This window comes from Harpegnathos saltator, unplaced genomic scaffold, assembly GCF_003227715.2.
Source record: "Harpegnathos saltator strain DR-91 unplaced genomic scaffold, Hsal_v8.6 scaffold599, whole genome shotgun sequence".
NCBI classification, from domain to species: Eukaryota; Metazoa; Arthropoda; class Insecta; order Hymenoptera; family Formicidae; genus Harpegnathos; species Harpegnathos saltator.
Genome location: NW_020230425.1, coordinates 995341 through 1016766, shown reverse-complemented (window position 1 = coordinate 1016766; position 21426 = coordinate 995341). Strand labels below are relative to the sequence as shown.

The window sequence follows — 21426 nt, the reverse complement described above, 5'->3', positions numbered from 1 at the left end:
ACGCCGGGACGTCGGCGACTACCGCAACCCCCGTTGTAGCCCTAACGAAGGCACGAGGGTAGGCAGTCGCGTGTTCCCGTCGTCACGATGCGGTCAGTCAGTCGCGCACCGTAAGAATGTAATCGGCTCACCGAATATTTCTCGCTCGCACGTCCGTCGCCGTTCTCACCGTGATGTCACGCGAAATACCGTAACGTCATCGTGAGTATATTTCGCAAGTCCCCATCCCTGCACCCCCGCACGAGCCCTATGACACCCGGTAACACTCCGCACATCCGCCTTTAACCGATGTAAGCGATCACCATCACGCTGTCGGAACGGACGAGGCGATTGTTCGCATCCCGCGATAATATTCCACCCCAACCACGTTACAGCCGGCGATCGTGCCATCCGTTCAGTTATTGACCGTAAGACGAGAAGTATTGATCGAGCGTTTTCTTCGAGCGACATGCACCGCGCTATCGAGTTGCTCTCAGGAGCCAATCCGCTGTAATCGATAGTCCACGCGATAGTCCTCCTGTCGTCTCTTCTGTCGTTCCGCCGCCGGTTAGCTGATTTCTTCGAGTCGACGTGGAATTTATACTTGATCGTTATTACGCGACTCGCTGATGAGAATTCTACGCCGGGACTCTCGGCCGCTCGTCCGGGATTGATTATTATTATCAGCTTAGCGGCCTCAATTCGAGCTCGAGCCATTCGAAGGGACGAAAGTAGCGTACCTCTCGGCGAGGAAGAAAAGGGGAAGGTGAGGAAGTCGCTCCATCCTCGATTTTAGCAACCCCGTCGTTCCTCCGCGTCGCGCACTTACCCGTTTTACGATTTCACCCTGCGTTTTCGTACGCGAGCAACAAGCGAATGGCAATCGAGAGAGACTCGAGCGAAATCTCATCGACTGCACCTCGCTATCGCCGCGATCTCGTCGAACTCGACCCACGCATTACGCGATGAATTATTGAAGGAAAATCATTCTCTTTTTCCTTCCCTTTTTTTTTTCGTAAACCACTGTCGAAAAGATCACCGCGTGCTGACGTTTCGTACGATAACGGATGAAACGGGCGTTTTCACTTACGACACGCCGATTAACGCGACGCGATAAGCGACGCGATAAGCCGCGAAGCTGTGTGACGGCGTGGTGCGGTTTGCGCGATGCAACCCGGGATAATATTAACGGCGGGCACAATACGCCGGAGGAGGTGTCGTATCGTCGCTATAATAGCGCTGTTTGCAGCGAGACAAGCCACCGTTTTTTTCGATCATATAATCTTGCCCTTCGTTTTGTTCTTTCTTGGTCTTTTTTCGTTGCAATTCTCTTCTCTCGTTTTCGCGCGATAATCTCGCATACAACCGACGGCACTCGGCAGTTCACATCTAGGACTCGGTTTTATGGTCAATTGCACCGTTGAGCACGTTCACAGCTTATTTATGGACAAGTGAGGAGCGCGCGTGGTAACGCGGGCTCGTTCGTAAACCTCGCCGCGCTCACCACGATCTGAATATACGGATCAGAAAATAGAGGGCGATCGTTCTGTTCAGCAGCGAACTGTGTGTGCTTATTCCGATTTCGCGTGTGCACTCGTCATCGTCGCCGTTACTATACTATTCCGTTTTATCTTGAAATGCCTTTTCTAAATATTGGACGCGTTACATTTCAAGATAATAATCATTGAGTAGAATAATATGACTTGTATTCGTAAAACAACAGAATAATATAGACAGTTGTAGTCATTTTTTATATCACCGGTAGACTGTTAGACCCGATTCACATTATCAGTTCGCTCACGATTATTGTAAAATATTCTTCCGCTATTTGTACTATATCGGTAACGCTCAAGTTTCGGTCTGATCTTGCTGTGTACGTTATAAACAACGGAAGAATATTTGATCGGGCTGAGAGCGTAGCCGGATCGTGGGCGGATCGATATTGTGGATCGGGCCTTAGAAGAAGGCAATCAATTGTTAACTTCACGGTCATTGTATATTATTCAATTTTAGCTTGAAATAACGCGTTTTATAAATATATGGCGTATAGCATTTCAAGATAATAATTATTAAAATAATATGTCCCGTACTTATAAAACAACGGAATAATATAGATGGTTGTAATCATTTTTTATATCACTGATATCACTGAAGATCTATTATATCTAATCTAAATCTAAAGATCTAGTATTATATCATATTATATTTTATTAATTATTATATTAATTATCATTAGTTTAAATTAAATGCCTGATAAAAGGATTATTTCATTTCATAGAATAAATAAAATATAATTTAAATTATATTTTCACTTATTTATATATAATAAAAATAATTTATTTCATGTAATTTCAAAAATGATGATTTTTACGTTAATACATAATTTATTTATTATTAAATGAATATTAATAATTATGTAATATTTGTCGTAATTTTATAATAAATATTTTTTAATTAACAATTATTAATTAATTTATTTCTCATATATTAATGAGTTATAATTATTTATAATATATTTATATATAAAATCTTATCAATTAGTAAATTATACTTAATAATTATTAAGTTATTATATTATTCTTCATTTATTTTTATATAAAAATGATTTGTACTTTTCTTATATCAGTGATACTTATATTAATAATGATTTATAATAATGATTTAAAATAAGTATCTTTATATTATTAAATATCTAATTATTAAATATATATTTATGTAAAATTTATCTATTTTATTATTAGATAAATAATTATTAAATTATATTAATGATTATTTAAAAGAAAAAGATTAGAAAATAAAGGAATTTCTCCCGATCTGATAGAATTTCTCCCAAAGAGGACGATCGATTGTTAATCTTATGCTCATTAACCCTTATGACTGCTTATAGTTATATATCTCTCCACTGGTTTAATAAAACATGAATGATATTATTGATAGTTTGCTATCGAGCGTTAAGTATTTTAGAAAGTGGGTTTTGTTGCGTAGAGTCATTTGTAATTTATCAGCCGGGAGCTATATAATGGCTGTGTACGGACTAAGTACCAGTTTCGGTATTGGTGTCATTCGATATTTCAAGCTCGAGGATAGAACTGGCCTTTCGTAAGAAATACAATGTAAATCAAGGCGCACGGTAGTCGTTTCGTCGTTTCGCTGCTAACGTACATGCAAATATGATACTCGACAAAATAACAGAATATACAGTAGAAGTCACGTCACGATTGTTTTCGGGCGACCGGTGGAAGTGATCTATATTAAACATGATTCGAATATAAATTATTTATATGGTCTCTATTTTTATTCTAATATAAACGTGTATTCTTATTAATCGCGCGTCGCGTTTTTATCTTCATTTTCTGCCTTCCAAATAAAATGGAAAACCTCGGAATATAAATCACTCACACAAACAAACACATACGCGAGCGCGAATACGCACAAATAGACGTGGTACTTTTTTCATGCGGGAGGTGCGAAGAGAGAGAGAGAGAGAGAGAGAGGGGGGGGGGGAGAAAGCGATGCGCTAAGAGCACTCAGGCTCTAAACGCGATATTCGCGCGATTCTCGTGATTCTCGTGAGCATCGACAATCTAATTCGCGATTGCATTTTTACGCGGGCGTGTAACTGCGCCTGAAACGCGACACGTGAAATTAAAGCATAACTTAAGCGTCGAACGCGAATCGGCCGACAGAGCCCCGGGGTTTTATAAAGGCGGAATGGAGCCGCCCGGCTCAGGCAGGGACCGAGAGTGAAGGGGCGAGGGTGAGCGCGAGCGACTCGTTTTTATATCGGGAAACGATATATAAAACCGGATGTCTCGATTACAGCGCGCGCGCATGGTGTGTCGTAGCATTGGCACTCCCATTACACCGTCGACTACATACGGTAAACCGGCGGGTATAACCGGCGGCGTGTGTCTCCCGAGGGAAGAGTAATATCCTGTTAAATCGATAACGAATGATGACAGAAGCACGTGGCTGGCGGCATGCCGCCGTTTGCCGTCTTGTCGTCCCGTATTGAGAGTCGCACTCGCCCCCGGCATTCCATATTGCCGCACTCTCGATCCAAATGCATCCGGTGCATCGTGTTCGGGAGTTTGATAGTCGTTTTGCGCCCGTGATTATGGTTATCATCATCATCATCGTCATCACCATCATCATCAGCATCATCATCATCATCATCATCATCATCATCATCAACATCATCATCAGCATAATCATTATCATCATCGTCGTCATTATCATTGTCATGTTTATCTCACCCTGATCTCACGACTTTCGATACGCTTGTTGTCTCTCTTTCTCTCTTTCTCCCTATCGCGTGCACTTTTTTCTCTTTCTTTTTCTTCCTTTTCTTCCACGTTATCAGAGCCTGCGGTGGGCACCGGCGCGCAAATGGCGCAGGGGATCCTCGAAACGGCATATGAGCCAGGCATCGAGGAGGAAGCGAGAAGAAAACGCGAGCGTCGGGTCGTTCAGGAGGGCACGGTGCTGTGGAGACGTCGGAAGGAGGAGCTGCAACGTCAGAAGCATCGTGAACAACGTGAAGTATGTGTAACATAAATAGGCGGTCCGGCTGTCCGCGTCGCTGCCACTTGCCCTTCGTTGTGGGTTGCTAGTCGTCCTTAACGTCATTGTCCTTGCTACCATTGTTGCTGATCGGATAAAGCTCGACTGTAGAGAGAGGGAGAGGGAGAGGGAGAGGGAGAGGGAGAGGGAGAGGGAGAGGGGGAGGGAGAGGGAGAAGGAGAGGGAGGGAGAGAGAGAGAGGGGGGATGGGCCTCGGAATACGGAGGGTCCGTCAGTCTTGGTGAAGCGAGATCGGTTTATCGAAGCAAAAGCGTCCCTTGATTTTCAGATTAATCTGCGGAGTACGAGTTTCTCGAATACATCGCGTTTGCTCGCTTCAAATGTTCAAGTGATTCTCGATCTCGTATAAGTATTCCAGTCTAATATTGCGTCAAGCTTCGAAAATAGTCGCGATTCACGGAATAAAAATATCCAGTCCATCCATTTCTCTCTCATATGACCAGAGTTGCACTCTCTCTTTGTAGGACAAGAGCGAATATTTAACTGCGTGTAGTAGCTATGCGAGTACGCGTGCGAGATACAGAATAAGAGTATTGAATGAGAATACGTATATATTTTTCTTCAACAGGAACAAAGTGCGTGCTCCGCACACATACGAGGGTTGTTTGATAAGTTTCAAGCCTGACAATGAAGCATTTATATTTTTGGGCAAAATGAGTTTTAATTTCAATATAGTTTTCTTTTAGCTTGATATATTTTATTCATCTCTTTTTTAGTCCCCTCATTCCGTCAACAAAGTAGGTTGGGTCAAGCCCTGCAAAATTCTCGTTGGCGGCAATCACTTTTTCATTGGTCGTGAACTTTTTTCTCCCAACCATTTCTTCAGTTCGGAAATAAAAAAAATCGCAGGCGGCTAGATCAAACGAATAGGAAAGGGGACCAATTCGTAGCATAATTCATGCAGTTTGGCCATGCCAAACGATTGCAGATGTGTGAGCTGGTGCGTTGTCCTGGTGAAAAAGCACCTTTTTCTTCTTCAAATGCCGTCGTTTTTTTTTGCAATTTCTTCTCTCAAACGTTCTAATAATGATGTATAATATATACCAGTAACAGTTTTTCCTTCCTGAAGATAATCAATGAATAATATGTCATGGCTATCTCAGAGAAAGTCGCCATAACTTTTCTGGCCGAGCGAAATTTCTTCGTTTTCTCGGAGCAGATTTCGCCAATAATCACGACGCAAAAAATCCTTTGAATCCCTTTTGAACCGGTCCAAATATTCCTTTGAAATATTATGTCGAAAGCGTTTTTGATCCACTGTTACCGAACGCTACCCATTGCGCAGACAGTTTTCTCATATCCAAATCTTCATGTAATATTTTGAACGCACGTTCAGAAGATATGCCTGCGGCATCTGCTATCTCTCTGATCTTTAGTCTTTGATTATCCAGTACTATTTGATGCGCTTTGTCGACTATTTCCTCTGTCGTTACAGTTTTTGGGCGATCCGGGCGCTCATCATCAAATATACTTATATAGCCATGTTTAAACTCGGCAACTTAAACTTTTACCGTTGAAAACAAAGGAATAGAACCATCGTGAGCAGAATCCAACTCGGTTTTAATTTCCGTTTTTTCCTTTTAGATTCAAGTATTTAATCATGGAACAATATATGATTTTTCCCATTGTTGTTGAAAAATATACCTTAGTTGGCTGGATCAGTGATCGGTCTTGTCTTAACTTTCAAGCCTCATAACTCGGAAAGTATAAGATGGTACAATGGAATTAAAATAAAAACGTTTCTGAATGACTTCCAATTGTACCAGATAGCAGCAGGTTGCTTTGTTTTCAAATGTGGTCTGTTCTTTCTAGCTACACTGCTAAACTGGTGCAGCTGAAAAGAACAGATCACTATACAGGTGTGGGCTCAACATGGAAAGCATGAAGAGGTAATGTTTGCGCTTCTTTCTTAATCTAAGGTTTTACTTATAAGTTTCTAACCAGTAACATCATCTTCACGCTCAAAACTTATTAAAGAAGCCATCTATAAAACATAAGACAAGAGCAGAGATTTAGCAAATATAGCAAATAATAAAAAAAGATAGTTAAAAATGAACTCGACACGAATATTTGAGATGAACTTAAATCAGTCGAGACAAATATGAAAGAGGATTCATCAATAGCATGCCTGAATTAGTTTCCGTGATCTTAAAATATATTGTGCTCTTTCAGATAGAAGAGACAGAAGATTTAAGAACACATGATCTTATCGATTATGAAGGCAAAGGAGATAATTTACATGATACTTATTGGTTTTTTATATAGTACTTTTTTAGATAGTAACTTCGTCAATCTGAGTTATCAAGCTCATAAATGTAACTATTTTTGCAACTATATTGTCGAATTCGGAACGGGGAATTACGTGCGCGCGAACGATAATAAAGCAACGAGTATCCCGTAAAAATGAATTTGCATAATTTCCGCTTAATTATTTCGCAAGAAACGCGCCGCGAAAGATAACACAATAATCTATCATGGTCTCTCGTTGCGCTTTATATACATATAAACTATACGCCTCGCGCTCGTTACGAGAACTCGCAGTAACGAAGTTGTCCGCTGTCCCTTTAAAAGCGCGTTGAGCTCGCATCAGCGAACTGATCATTCCCGGAAGTGATTGCGTAAGGTGAATCACGATCAGAAGAAAAAGTCGACGTCACCGTCGAATGATGAAAGAGCCGAACTTGCGCGAACTTTCGGAAACTTTCGGTGTACTTCAGCGCGAATATCAAATTTCGAAGTGATTTATTAAGATATTATACTCGAATTATAGCCACACGCTGTTCTCTAACAGAATTTCTTCCCATTAACTGTGTATTAGTTTTGTCTACTCTTGAGATTGTGTAAATTTAATTTCAATTTAATTAATCTGAACTTTTTAAGGGAGAACAGGGAGAAAGATTTTTTTTGCGTCGCTTTTCGCCGAATTTTCCGCGTGGTTCCCGCACATCACTTTTATCTCTGCATACAGCATTTACACTTTTATTATTTTTATGTTTTATATATCGCTATATAGCGATGCGACATGACGATGATGCTCGATCATCAGCAGCTTGTTTCTACATATTTGCGCTGCACATATGCTCGTTACATTCATTTCCATTCTCTGTGAAAATAACAATCTGCATGGAATATATTATAAAAACACACGCGTGAGGTATTCCGTTCCTCCAGTCTCTCTCTCTCTCTTTCTCTCTCTCTCTCTCTCTCTCTCTCTCTCTCTCTCTCTCTCTCTCTTCTGCTACCGATGTGCGTAACGCGTCTGCATGTATACTTCACTTGCCATCACGCTGTCCCAATCACTCAAAATACATGCCGAAATTATGAAAATTCAAGCACGTAATTACTGCTTCGCTGATTATTTCGTATCGCTAATTTGCGCGTCAGTCGTATTAAATCGTATTTACCGTATTGTATTTACTGCGCGCGTGCTTCAGAGTTTATCGTTACCGGTATGCTAATCAAAGGGCGATGACATGTACTCGTACCCCTTCTTCTCGTCATTCGACACTTTTCTAGTGCGCAAGACTCCCGTTTTATGGCAGATATAGTCAGACAGAGAATTGGATCGAACGCACGATTCGTTTTAACACTTCCACCGCCGAGTGTATTGGAATCGACTTTCTGTTTACGCCGATTGTTCCAACAGGATAACGTGCATGTAATCATTTCGAAAATTTTAATAAATAGAAATGTTCAAATCTGCTTATCCCAATGCACCTTCTCTGTTTTATATATGTTTCTTCGTTATTGTTAAATATAATTACAATGTAAGTAATTGCGTGCTACATGTATCTTAACATATGACGAATGACGAGATATCTCGCACTTCATATTGCGTTAGGGCGGATTCACACCTTGGCAGAAAAGCAGAAAGCAGAGCAGCAGAAGCCAAAAGAGAGACAAAAAGAAAAAGTGACAGACTGATAACATCTCTCTTGCAAGAGAGAAACAGACTCTCAGCGCGAATTCTGACTGGATGCTTTCTGCTTTCTGCTTCTTTGCCAAGGTATGAATCCGCCTTTAGAGGTCGCATACACACGCACACACGCATATACATATATATAGGGTGCCATCGAAAAAGGTGGCCAAATTCGGTACCGTATTCTACTCTTCTTAAGCATGAAAAAAGGTCCTGTGAACATAGGTTCCGGAAACTCTTCCTTTCTAAGATATAAACACTTTTTTGTTTATGATTGAGTATTGTAGGAATGTTTGAAACTTGGTTAACACGCGTGTTATTAATCAATCTCGACATCAATACCAGTTTTTATCTGGTTCTTATCAGATTTATCATCAATACAATTTTTATGCAACGTGTGGGCTGGAATTATGGGGGACTTGCTTATTGGACCAGTTTTTCTTCCATTTATACTCAACGGTAGAAATTATATACAATTTTTGGAAACTGAATTTTCGACACTATTACAAGATGTACCATTGGCAACACGCACTCGAATGTGGTTTATGCATGATGGAGCTCTAACCCATTTTAGTCGAACTGCTAGAGGAATATCTTAATAAAAATTGCACCAATCGGTGGATTGGTAAAAGAGGACCAATTGCCTGACCTGCACGTTCTCCTGATTTAATTTCTTTGGATTTTTATTTGTGGGGACATCTTAAAAGTTTAGTCTATGATACTAATACTATTGATAGTCTGGAAACACTGAAAAACCGAATTATTGCCGTATGTGACAAAATTCGGAATTCACCAGGAATTTTTGAAACGTCTTTGATAGGCTTTGCAACGTCGATATGATGCGTGTATTATCACAAAAGGAAATCATTTCCATCAATTTCTTGAAGTAAGCTTTAAACATTCCTGCAATACTCAATTATAAACAAAAAAGTATTTATATCTCGAAAAAGAAGAATTTCCAAACCTATTTTTATATGATCTTTTTTCATTCTTAGGAAGAGTAAAATACGGTACCGAAGTTTGGCCATTTTTTTCGGTGTCACCCTATATATCAATGAAGAGCGGATACAATGCAGTGGCAATAGTTAAAAGTTTTTTGACAACTTGTAATGTGAATTAATTTTCTAAACCGCTTAAATATGGATAGTGACGAAGCAATTAACGATTTTGCAGAAATATTTGCGGACAATTTATCGGAAATACAAAGTGATGATGAGAATATAGATATTTTTAAGTATGATTATGAGTAAGTTCACGAAGTAAGACTGAGGTTGTAATAACTGTAAAAGAACAAAATAGAATTTCAAACAAGTGGAGTTTTGCTAAAAATAAATGCTTAGCATGACAATGACTTTTAACTACTAACAAATCAAAAGTAATCTGAAAATACTTGAAGCAAAGAAATAATTGGCTACTGGGTATAGTCAGTGATAAAATGTCTAGTCCTCGATGTGTTAACGCATGCATCATATGACAGTCATCGATGACCGTCGTGACGGGGAACACGTCGAGAGAGAGAGAGAGAGAGAGAGAGAGAGAGCGCCGGCGACTGATTATTAATCTGCGATTAAGATGCACCAGTTCGGCAGCGGCGCGTAATTCGCGTGAAGTGTGACTGCGCCGTACTTTACACGTTCCTCTTCATTTTTCCTCACAGCTGCAGGAAATTCTGGCCAGTTACTCGCCGTGGGGAAAGCCAGGTGGCGGTGCACCCTGTGCGGCCACTTTAAGGAAGAAAAACGTACCTCTGGAGCCGCTCGAGCCGTCCGCACCACCAAGGCCGAGGTGTTACAGTTTCGGTCAGGTAAAACTTAGAAGGCTTGTGAACGAGGGGGGAGGGGGAGAGATATTGTTATCGCAGTCGTCATTTTTCCTCTCATCCGCGCCATCGGCGGCGGCGCGCTGCATTTAACTTTACCTCACCTCGCCTCACTTCGCTTCGCAGCGTCTCACTTTGCTTCCCGCTTAATAGCGAAACTTCGCCCCGATCGAGCGTGCGAAACGCGCGAGATATGCGTCGACCGCGCGCGAAAAGTTTTGCGCTTGCTTACGCACGTCGAGCTAACACGAAGCGGCGCGCGTAACGTCGTGAGATTTGTTATTATCATGTTTTTAAACGTATCCGACCGCCGTTGAGCGGACCGCCGTGTCCTATTGTCCGCCGTTTAGCGGACAGTTTTCTGAAAACAAATGACAGTTAAATGCTCCACGGCGAGGAAACTCGCGGTCGAAGTCGCGTCTCGTGTTGCGGCGGACGAATAATTTCGTTTCCCTATTCGTGGATGATTTCTTTTTTTTCTTTCTTCAGCGCCCGTAGTGAGTTATGATTGCTATCGCGAGAAGAGTGCGATATAATTGTGAAAAATCGCATCGTTATACGGTTACGTCGTGCCGCAATTCTCGCGGATAGCTGTTCGCGTATCCAAAGAATCGTGGGAAACGGATCTGTCGTGTCTCGCGGGAAAATTACATCGCAAAGATATCATATCGCGCGTCCGTTCCTCGCGCGACGATTTTATTGGATGAGTGCGAAAGTTCGCGCTCGAATCCAACAGATGTCATTAGGAGAGTTATATGGTAGCGCCATTGATTGTTACGTGTACGTATTGCACATTGTTGGAAAAATGACATATTCACTTGTCATTTGAGCAAAAGACTTGCATGTTTTATTTGAATTTACGCTGTGACAAGAAATGTTGTGACAAGAAATTTTGGAAATGAGCGAGGAAGAGATATTAGGTGTTCCGGTTAGTTTTGAGGTTTTAATATAGATGGCTATAGTTACAAATCTGCTAGAAATATTTTGAAAGTTGGTACGTGTGCAAAGGAACTGAAGCGGGATGTGTCATATCGCCACCATATTCTTCTAATATCGCACCATATCGCAGCTATTGTTATACGTGTCTCGATCATTGCAAAACAATTTAAATGGGAAAAAATTCTCATCTTTGGAAACGGTCAGGAATCAGCTTTCTTCCTTTTTCAACCCAAATTGTTTCATGATTGACGTATTCGTATGCTACCAGAACGTTGAGAGAAGATTATAGAAAACGACGGCGATTACATCATTGCTTAATAAACAGATTTTACATGCTAACTTACTGCTTCAGTTTTAATGAGCAGCCGGACACATGAACTTTTGCAGTCATCCAATACATTTATAATTCCTGCGTACTCTCGCTTGCACCTAGATCGTGAACGGTACGCGTGAGGTTCGCGAAACGAGTTATTAAATTCGTGCGTGGTGCGCGTGCATAAATATGCGAGACGGCGTATGCACGAGACACGGCAGTCGGGAAACAACGTCACGCGACGATGTGTGCCCTGGCTTCAATCTTCTTCAAACAACGTTACACAGCTCGTTGTGATACGACGTTGCGTTGGAACACGCGTTACAGTATCCGCTATCTGACATTAGCAGCCCTACACGAGTAATCGCGAAATAGCGGCAATAGCATCCGTTCTTTCTCCCTCGACTCGTTTTTGCGTTATTTTTTATTGATATTAGGTGCTTGCAAAAATTCGTGTACGACATTAAAGCCATTTTATTTTTAATAACAATGAGATGAGACATATAATACTTTAATCGGTATTGGTCGTTGCTGTCGATAACCTTTTGTCATCTTTCGGCCGATAGTTTGATCCCGCCCCAATAAATGCGACTCATATTTTGAGGCAATCCATTCATCGACCCACTTTCACACTTTCTCAGCTCTTTGGAACCGTGTGCCAGATAGACCGCGTCGCTGCATCGATTTGAATAGATGAAAATTAGATGGAGCGATGTCTAGGGAATATCGCTGGAGAATGCCACAGAGTGCCGTAGAGTTCCGATCTAACTCGAGCAACGTCTCTTTAGTCGCCATAGTGACACGCAACTTGGCGTTGTCGTAAAGCAAGATGACTTTGCATCGATTCACTGTTATGAGAGGGCGTTTTTCCTTTATGGCTTGGTTCAAATACCTTGATTGTTGACTGTAGCGACTTCCTGGGATTGTCTGCCTATATAGTAATATTAGGTGTTCCAATTAGTTTTGAGGGATTTTTTGTAAAAGAAACAGGTTTATTTTTGAGAGACGTTAAATTACATTTTATTCAAAATATTCTCCATCGCTAGCTATAACTTTTTCTCATTTTTCCGGCAACAAGTGAATTCCGCGATAAGAGAAATGTTCGTCCTTCGAAGCAATATATTCATCGAGCCATTTTTATATTTTTTCATATAATTTGAAGTGCTAGTCAGCAAGGCTGTGCTGCAAGTGGTAATTGGAAGGAGCACAGTCTAATGAATATGTGACGTATGGTAGGACTTCCCATTCGTTTTCTTCAAATCGAAACAATAAAGCAGTAAATGTCGAAAATGCTCTTTATCACGCTCCATTTTCAATTGTGCAGAAAGTATGATTATGTTCGCGAATACACATGCCATGCACATGTCAAATTATTTGTAAAAATACCCAAGCTTTAAAACGGCGTACCAACTTTCAGAATATTTCCAGTGGATTTGTAGCTATAGCCATCTATATTAAGCCCTCAAAACTAACCGGAACAGTTATAGCTCATAATAAAGCTGCTACTTTCTTCCCACCACATGTACAGGAAAACCTGATGACCGTAAAAATTGCATTTGGTTATGGATATCGATGATTGGTTGGGATCAATCCATGACTTTTGTATTTAGGATTGTCAAAGTAGATCCATTTTTTAATCACTCTTAACTATTCGCTGCAAGAATATTTTTTGTGCTTGGTATGCAATGAGAGACACGACGGTAAGTCGTTTTGCAATCGCGTTTGCAGAAAGCTCATAAAGAATTCATCTTCTTTTTTTCCGGATATTTCCCATTGCTTTCAAATGGCGGAATATTGTCGATTCATCAACTTCAGCTACCTTGCAAGCTCTGTTGACGTTTGGACCGAGTTGTTGTCGAACAATATTTCTATTTCGTTGTTCTTCATTTTGTTTGAACGACTTGAAAGGCTTGTCGTTGGCATCGTAATTACCATTTCTAAACCACTTTCCGTAAACTGCAGCGAAGACAATATTCTCTCCATAAGTCTCACAAGTCAGTCTTTCAATTGTTTTAGCGGTAGTTTCACCTTGATTAAAGTAGTAAAGCAAGACAGTGAAGATGAACTTTATCTGGCATTATCTTCAATTGCGTTAAATGCGACGTTTTACTCGGAACTATGAATCGTCAACCATAATTTCCGGTCGCGAATATAACCAACATTTAAAAATTGAAAAGCAACTCAAAGGGTAACAATTATCAAGTTGCTGCTGCAGTCATTTATCTGTGATCTTACGCACTTTTGCAAGCACTTAATATTAATAATTATTATTATAGATATCCCTGATTTTCATTCGGAATGGTATTTAATGACACATTAAATTCGCACATGCATCGTGTATTTTAATGATTTTCATCGGCGTGAGTTATTTTCATCATCGCGACTAACGTATAGTTAATTGTCTAATCTTCGCTAATTTCATTCTTTAATTCCTTGGGTCAGCCAAAACATTTGCGATTTGATTTTCAATGCCTCCTTCAACGTCAAATTGATCGCTTTCTGCCAACAGAGGTGTTGGAGAGCGTTATTGAAAGATCAACAAAGCATTATAGACATCGAGTTAGAAGTACTAATGACGATGATGACTTAACTAACCGATGAATAATTTGATAATCGCATCGTTACCTTGCGATTCTTTAAGAGAATAATGAAATTTTCAACGACGGATAAGAGGTAGAAGAAGGGATTAGCAATCTGTGTCATTTCCATCGATTGTACACGCTCGCTTTCACAGGACTCCGCTTAAGCATGTCTCTTGCGTGGAAGTTTGAAGGAAACTTGCTTTGCTGACGTCAATTAGATTTCCAGCAAACAATGACATTACTGCAATATAATAAAATGTAACGTGTAATATAGCGTGGACGTTGCAGCAACATACATGCAAGTTACAATTTCCCATCCACACAAAGTTGCAGTTATGTGACATAAACATAATGAACTACTAAAATGTTATATAACCGTTGTATTAGTTAAAGCAATATAAAGCAATATAAAGCAATATAAAGCAATATAACAGTTATATAATTTGCTAAATGGTTCTATAACTGCAATATATAATTAATAATGTAACTGTATTATATAACTATTTCAGTCGTAATGAAATTGTAATATAAACACGTTATGAAAATATTTTTTAACAAACGCGAAACTTTGAAATAACTAATTCCTAAATTAATTCTAAACAAAAAACTACGTGAAATTTAGTGATATATCAATATATAGTTTTGACCATATATTTAGTAATACGATTTTTTTTTATAGAAAGAAAGGTAGTACTATAACCCTCCACTCACATTTTGTACAATAATTTTGTCAATAATCAATATTTTAGATGAAAACTGAATGGTTACGTTTGTCACAGTTTTGTTTAATTGACTATAGACTCAAATTTATGTAATATTTATTACTTAGAATGTTGTTTAAAAAAATGTGGCAATACAGCATGATGGTTCGGCGAGAAAATGGGGCGGTAATGTAGCTTCCTACTAAAACTGATATAAAAAATTGATTTTGTTTAAAATAACGCAAAAGCATGTTTAGTCACAAAATTATATATTTATTCAAATTAAATTTTTAGAAGGAAAATAATAATGAATATAACTGCGAATTTTTAATGTGGATATTGACTTGCTTGTTAAGAAATACAATCTGCCAGAAAGACAGCAGTGTTCCATTCCAGAAAAAATAATTAAAACATATTTTTAAAAATATTAGAAAAACATTTGAAAAACATTTTTGCGACCTTTGTAGGTATTACGGCCACTCTCAATATCTCCGTTATTAAGTAGTAAATTTCAGTTATTACTTTAAAAACGTTAAAAATAATTATATGAGTTATTAATATAAAATAAATATTAAATAAACATTAAATAAATGTTAAATAAATATTTTTTTAAAACATTTTAAATAAAAAATTAATATAAAATATACATTAAATAAACGTTAAATAAATATTTTTTATATAATGAATGGAAGAAATGTAAAAAAAATGTAAAATAAATATTTGAAAAACGTTAAGAAAATTTTGTTTGTTAATTGGAGTGCAAACATAAGTGCAACAGTGAATTACAGATTAAAATCGACTTATTACCAATTACTTTGGTATAAAAATCTCGAAAAAGAGATCTCGAAAAAGAGAGACAGTATTTTTACCAGCTTTTTTATGGGGTCACATTAGCAAAATGTCATGCTATTTCATTTAACTTTGCATAACTTGAAAAATGTACGACCGAATAAAATGTCAAGTAACAAATATTCAATTGTACATATATTCTTATGATAATACGCTCAAATTTAAACATAATGAGGAAACATGTCTAATTAAATGCTAAAATGTATCTTGAAAAACATTTCGAAATTAAAAATGCGTTATAAAAAATCTTAGCTATTGTGCATTGATATATTAGCGTCACTGCACTAACGGCTATTAAACAAATGATTCCATAAGTAATAATTGGAATTCGCTACTTAATGGCGGAGATATTTATTGAGAATGGTCATAATACCTACAAGGGCCATAATATTACCTTCTCTTCTACTTATGAAATATAACGCCATAAATGTAATATTATAAAATACCAAATAATTTTACTTAGAATTCATGAATCAGTTGTTTCAGAAATTCGCGTTGGTGAATTATTATAAATTAAATGAAATGAAAAGTATTGTTACTGTACAAGTTCTGCTGTATTGTGATGATCGTTCTTGTATGCGTCATATTTTACGAGAAACAGACGCCGTTTAAAGGACGAACTGACATCTGTATAGTGTAAAATGTTACATAACATAAACGTAACGGGAATGCTACACTTGTTACATGACGTCTTATGTTCAAATCACATTGCTGTTATACTTTTATAACCGGTACATAATAAATTAACATATGACATATGAGTTTCATAATGTAGTTATATTGCAGTTATAATTGGAAATTATGCTATCTCAACATTAATAATGTGAAACAGCCGTTATATTGCGTGTTACTTCTGTGTTGTATGACAGAGAAAGTTATGTTCTGTGTTTGCTGAGTTCGCATTCCCGTGTGCTCGCACAATCGTATGACCGCGCGGAGTGCCGTGGATATATGAATTCTCGTTGCTGCGAGAGACGGTGTTCCACTGCAAAAAACCCCGTATGAAAAATGTACAAATTATGACACGTTGTTATCCTCGATCGCCGACTGTACGATCCGCTCGTCACAACACGGAAGAAGTTGCCTCCTATTATCGCATTGAATATTGCAAAGGTGAGGCGTGCGCGCGCGCGCGTATGGCGGATTTGATTTCTTCGGCGAAGAAATAAAGCGAAGGGATATTGAACAACAGGCCCGGTGTTGACTCGACATGGTCGCAATGGTGTCGTTCGCGCGATCCAATCAATGTTAAGGGTTACTTGCATCGATACGGCTTAGTCGATGTAGCTGGTCGGTGAGATTCGCGAGCCAGATACGGTGGATAAGATAGATTCTCTTTTCCTGTCCATGCATTTGCAGACATAGACTTCGATCTTAGGGAAGAAACCGTGAGAAGTCCCTGACGTGACTAATCCTGGGCTGACAGTCGATCTCAAGTCGCGAACGATTGTTCGCGAGAACTCTTTGTGAAAAATCGCGAGGAAAGTTATTGATGAGTGAAGGGGAATCGTTTGAATTGAATTAGGAACGCGATTGTAAGACCTTCGTGGCGCAATCTTTGTTACACGATTAATGGATTAACGCGAGTTTGAACCCTTTCGTCCCTGAATATAACTTTTTTCCCCCAAATTGAAAATAAGACAAGGTCAGCTGTTTATCAAAGTCAAATTGGAGATTTTCGGTGAAAGAAATGAAATGATTTGTTGAGGGTGGGTGTGGGAGGATGATACATATGTGTACCGATAGAACTTTTTTTTTAATTTAGTACTTTTACCTGCCAACAGATAAGAAATGACAAACAAAAACTTGTTTTTAAACTTTCCATTTCCTGTTGGCTTTTTCTTGCAAGAAAATACAGGTAAGTGTCCTATTTCGATAGATGAAATATATTGAAATTCAGACCAAAATAAGGGACACATATTTTTTTATACGTTCCCAATCGAATTCTTAAGGGATGAAACACCCCTTTAAAATAATCGGTATTTTTCTTTCGGAGCATGTATCATCAAAAATATAAGAAACAGAAAAAACTTTCCGAATGAAAATTTAATGATCTGGAGAGCACTTTATAACGGCATTTTTATTTTTTAATGTTAAAATTTCAAACATGCCCCTACCACGTACTAATTTTTTCAATTTTTCAAATCAGACATGTGTTCAGCAATGCAGTCCAGTTTCTTTTGGCTCAAAATTCTCCTCTCTTCATTTTAATGCTGAAATATAAATATGTTCATCAACAGAGCTGTTGGTAGACACGTGTATCGATAGAAAATCCAGCTGGCACACATATATCTGGCAATTTAAAATATTTATGATACCTATGCGTATCACTTGGGACGAAAGGGTTAAGAAAGGTCAGGATAAATATTTCAAACGGATCGACGTCAACCGGAGAACTTGGCGGTACCACAAGCCACCGCTTAGTAGACGCAACTTTTATTCTATGACTTCGGCGTTGTGTGTGTTCGATCAGAAAAGTGAGACGGCATTGGCAGCACCTCGTCGTCGACATTAATATCTCATCTGACCTCGCGCATGAAACCTCGCTGATATTGCAAACACGAAGTTTGTATTATAGTGTCATCGCGTGAATGCGATACGTGATAACGCGTGAAGTTTGACAAACTTCGTTTTATTTGGAAACCGGCAAGCCATTATGTCTCGCGAAATAGGTCGAGAGTCAATATTTCAAGAGATATTCTTCTAAAATTATTCACGAATGTTCCCAGAATTTACATGAGTGCTCTTTGTACCAGCCAATATCTGAGATCGTAGGACAGAAACGAATGAGCAAATTCGAAAATAACTGGACGAAAAATTCGAGGATCGAACGTCAATCAATTTTCTCTCCATTCATGTGTACTAATTTGTAAAGTCTTTTATTACATTTTTTTTCGGTACAAAATAGTCAGCTCAAAATACTAGTCATTCTGTGCCAGTTATATCCTGTTTCTAGATTTTGACAAAAATAAATTCTCACGTATTTGCTACGTATTTGTTACGTCATCTTTCTGATAAATATAAGTACAACAATGTTTTGCCGACATTTGAGGTAATATTGAAAGACGAGATATTTTTTTGTAATTCTAAATTTGTCCTTTGCTTCTCACCAAATCTATATTTGTTTCTTCAACATTAGAAGGATTTTCTTATATACAGGGTATATAAAAAGTACCGGAACCGGTACGAAATCTCTCGAAAACTGAGCAGTTTAGAAAAAAAATGTTTCAGACAAAAATTGTATGGTTTCAAGGGAGACATAAAATAACTATATCATTTTGTTTACAAATGGCGCTACTTTCGATATTCCCTGATCATTATTTTAATTTTAACAATTCTGAAACGTTTTTTTATTTGCCTAATATATTTTGAGATATTTAAGGAAAACTTGATAACTTTTTCAATATTTAACTCACGATATCTCGCTAACTATTTGTCGAAAGAAAAAGTGGTACTTTTTTACTCTATTTAGTTTCAAGAATATATTGTTACAATGTCGTTTATTCAGTCTTAAGAATTATTGTTACAGTAACGCCGTGACTTTTGTTAATTTGATGATTTTCAAATTTCCAAAAGTCGAAGTTAACAAAAGATAAGGCATTATTGTAACAATATATTTTTGGGACAAAATAGAATAAAAAAGTCTAGTACGATTTTTTCTTTCGACAAATAGTTACCGATATATCGTAAGCTAAATCTTGAAAAGTTACCAAATTTTCCTCAAATACCTCAAAACATATTAGGCAAATAAAGAAACGTTTCAGACAAAAGTAGGTAGAAAAATATGATATAATAAAAATTGATGTTTCTATTTAAGAAAAATAACAATCAGTGAATATCTCGAAAGTGACGGCATCTGTAAGCAAAATGATATAGTTGTCTTATGTCCTCCTTGAAACCATATAACTTTTGTCTGAAACATTTTTTTCTAAAATGCTTTTCGAATGGTTTTCGAGAGATTTCGTCGTCTCGGTACTTTTTATATATCCTATATCTAAATAGCAAGTACGAACAACACGTATACGAGAAATTTTCGTTATAGTTTAGTAAATAATATTGTATATTGTTTAGCCTCTATTGAAGAAAGATGCTTACAGCCGCGGAATGGTAGGATGAACAAAACATTTGAAGAAGGATGCCCCTCGACTCTCGCTATATCCAAATGAGTTGAGCTTTATTGTCGGACGCGGTATCGACACGTCATGCCAGCAAATACGGGAAATCTCGTAATGGACTTTCCTTGTATATCGGACACGAGGCATTTTTCTCGTGGCAATAATTTCGAGAGAGAAAGAGAGAGAGAGAAAAAGAGGAAGGGAGGAGAGAGCGAGAGGCGACTGTGCCGCCGGGCCCGAACACGTCGTATCCGCTCGAACTCGAGACGTATAGTCGATTTCTCCGATCACGTAGAACTAGAAATGCTACTCCCACTTCCACAAAGTCGATTCTCCAGTGCCTACGGGTCCACTGTGAAATTTCTGACGTTCCGTATATAGAGTTCTGAAAGAAAAGGTTTTAGCGTTACGATCGTATCCAATGTTACGCGTAAAAATAGTTTTTATATGTATTTAAATGCGAAACAAGGGCGCAATATCGGTCGGCCCTTTCTTTTTTATTTTATTTTATTTTATTTTATTTTATTTCTTCTTTAACAAGCCGAGCATTTCTATTACTGCGAAAGCGAAGAAGCTGATTTTATCTTATGTTACAAAAGGTTTTTTTTTTTAATATTATCGTCGCGTGTTTCAGCAGCACGGAAGCATGTCAGAAGATTTATATGAGGTCTGCTTCATTATACGTTTCGAAGTATTCTAATTAAGTAATGAAGACATCAAAGTTTTGCATAAAAGACACACTTGAGAAAGTCTTTACAGCGTCAAATATACCGCACTCGAAAATGCGCAGTAATTGTGATTGAACAACTCACGTTCCAAGAAAAGACAGCGAAGGACCGTCATAGAGAATATGTAGTTTATAGGTTGACTGAAAAAATCGGAGTTTTTCTTTCCTCGCTATTCTCTTCGTCCACACTTCCTTACCCAGCGTGTCATCCGCCATATTTGCTGTTTCATCAAGCAGCATTTTCTTTTGCTATTTCTCGCAAGATAATTACAAGGATGCCATGCTTATATGATTATGTATATGCACTATCTTGACTTTACGATGCATATCTTGTAACGTTATGACGAAAACCGATTATGTTAGACGGTTAGTTAAAGCGAGAGCCGGCTTACTCTAGACCTAATCCGATTAAACTAGACCGGCCCAAGCTGGGGCTAATCGAAACAGATAATGCGAAGTTGAGAGAAAATTATGAAATATTTCATCCTATCGTCGATTTCATATAAGTTCGACGAATCGCGGAACACGTACAGATCACGATCGATCTTATTTTTATCTATATCGTCGGATCGAATCGTTCACAAAACAAGAGACAGACAGACAGACAGACAAATAGACAGACAGATACACACACAACGTGACGTTCCGCATGATTCTTTTAGCTTTTAACAATTTAAAGTTTAACAATTAACGCTTCTAACAATTTAAAGAAAAGATTATAAAATTGTGAATATTCATGTTTTGTGCAAGCTACTATTTGCAATAAAAGGATAAAGAAAAATTTTATAAAAAAATTAATATCAGCTTAAAGTTTTTTTAAACAGCACCATACAATTTTTTTTTCCATAATATTGTAGAGAATAATATTGTAGGGAGCTGTAAGATAAACTTAATGAATT

The 21426-nt window shown here is 38.1% G+C and overlaps 1 protein-coding gene across 1 annotated transcript in view; it reads left to right on the top strand.

Moving 5' to 3' along the window:
• The window catches only part of LOC105184629 (uncharacterized), a 46228-nt gene continuing 24802 nt past the window's right edge, over positions 1–21426 (top strand). Inside the window, exons 1-3 of the mRNA XM_025304240.1 lie at positions 1–201; positions 4343–4521; positions 10140–10286. Of these exons, the coding sequence (XP_025160025.1) occupies positions 4369–4521; positions 10140–10286 (300 nt within the window). The 5' untranslated portion in view covers positions 1–201; positions 4343–4368. The remainder of the gene's footprint in view (positions 202–4342; positions 4522–10139; positions 10287–21426) is intronic.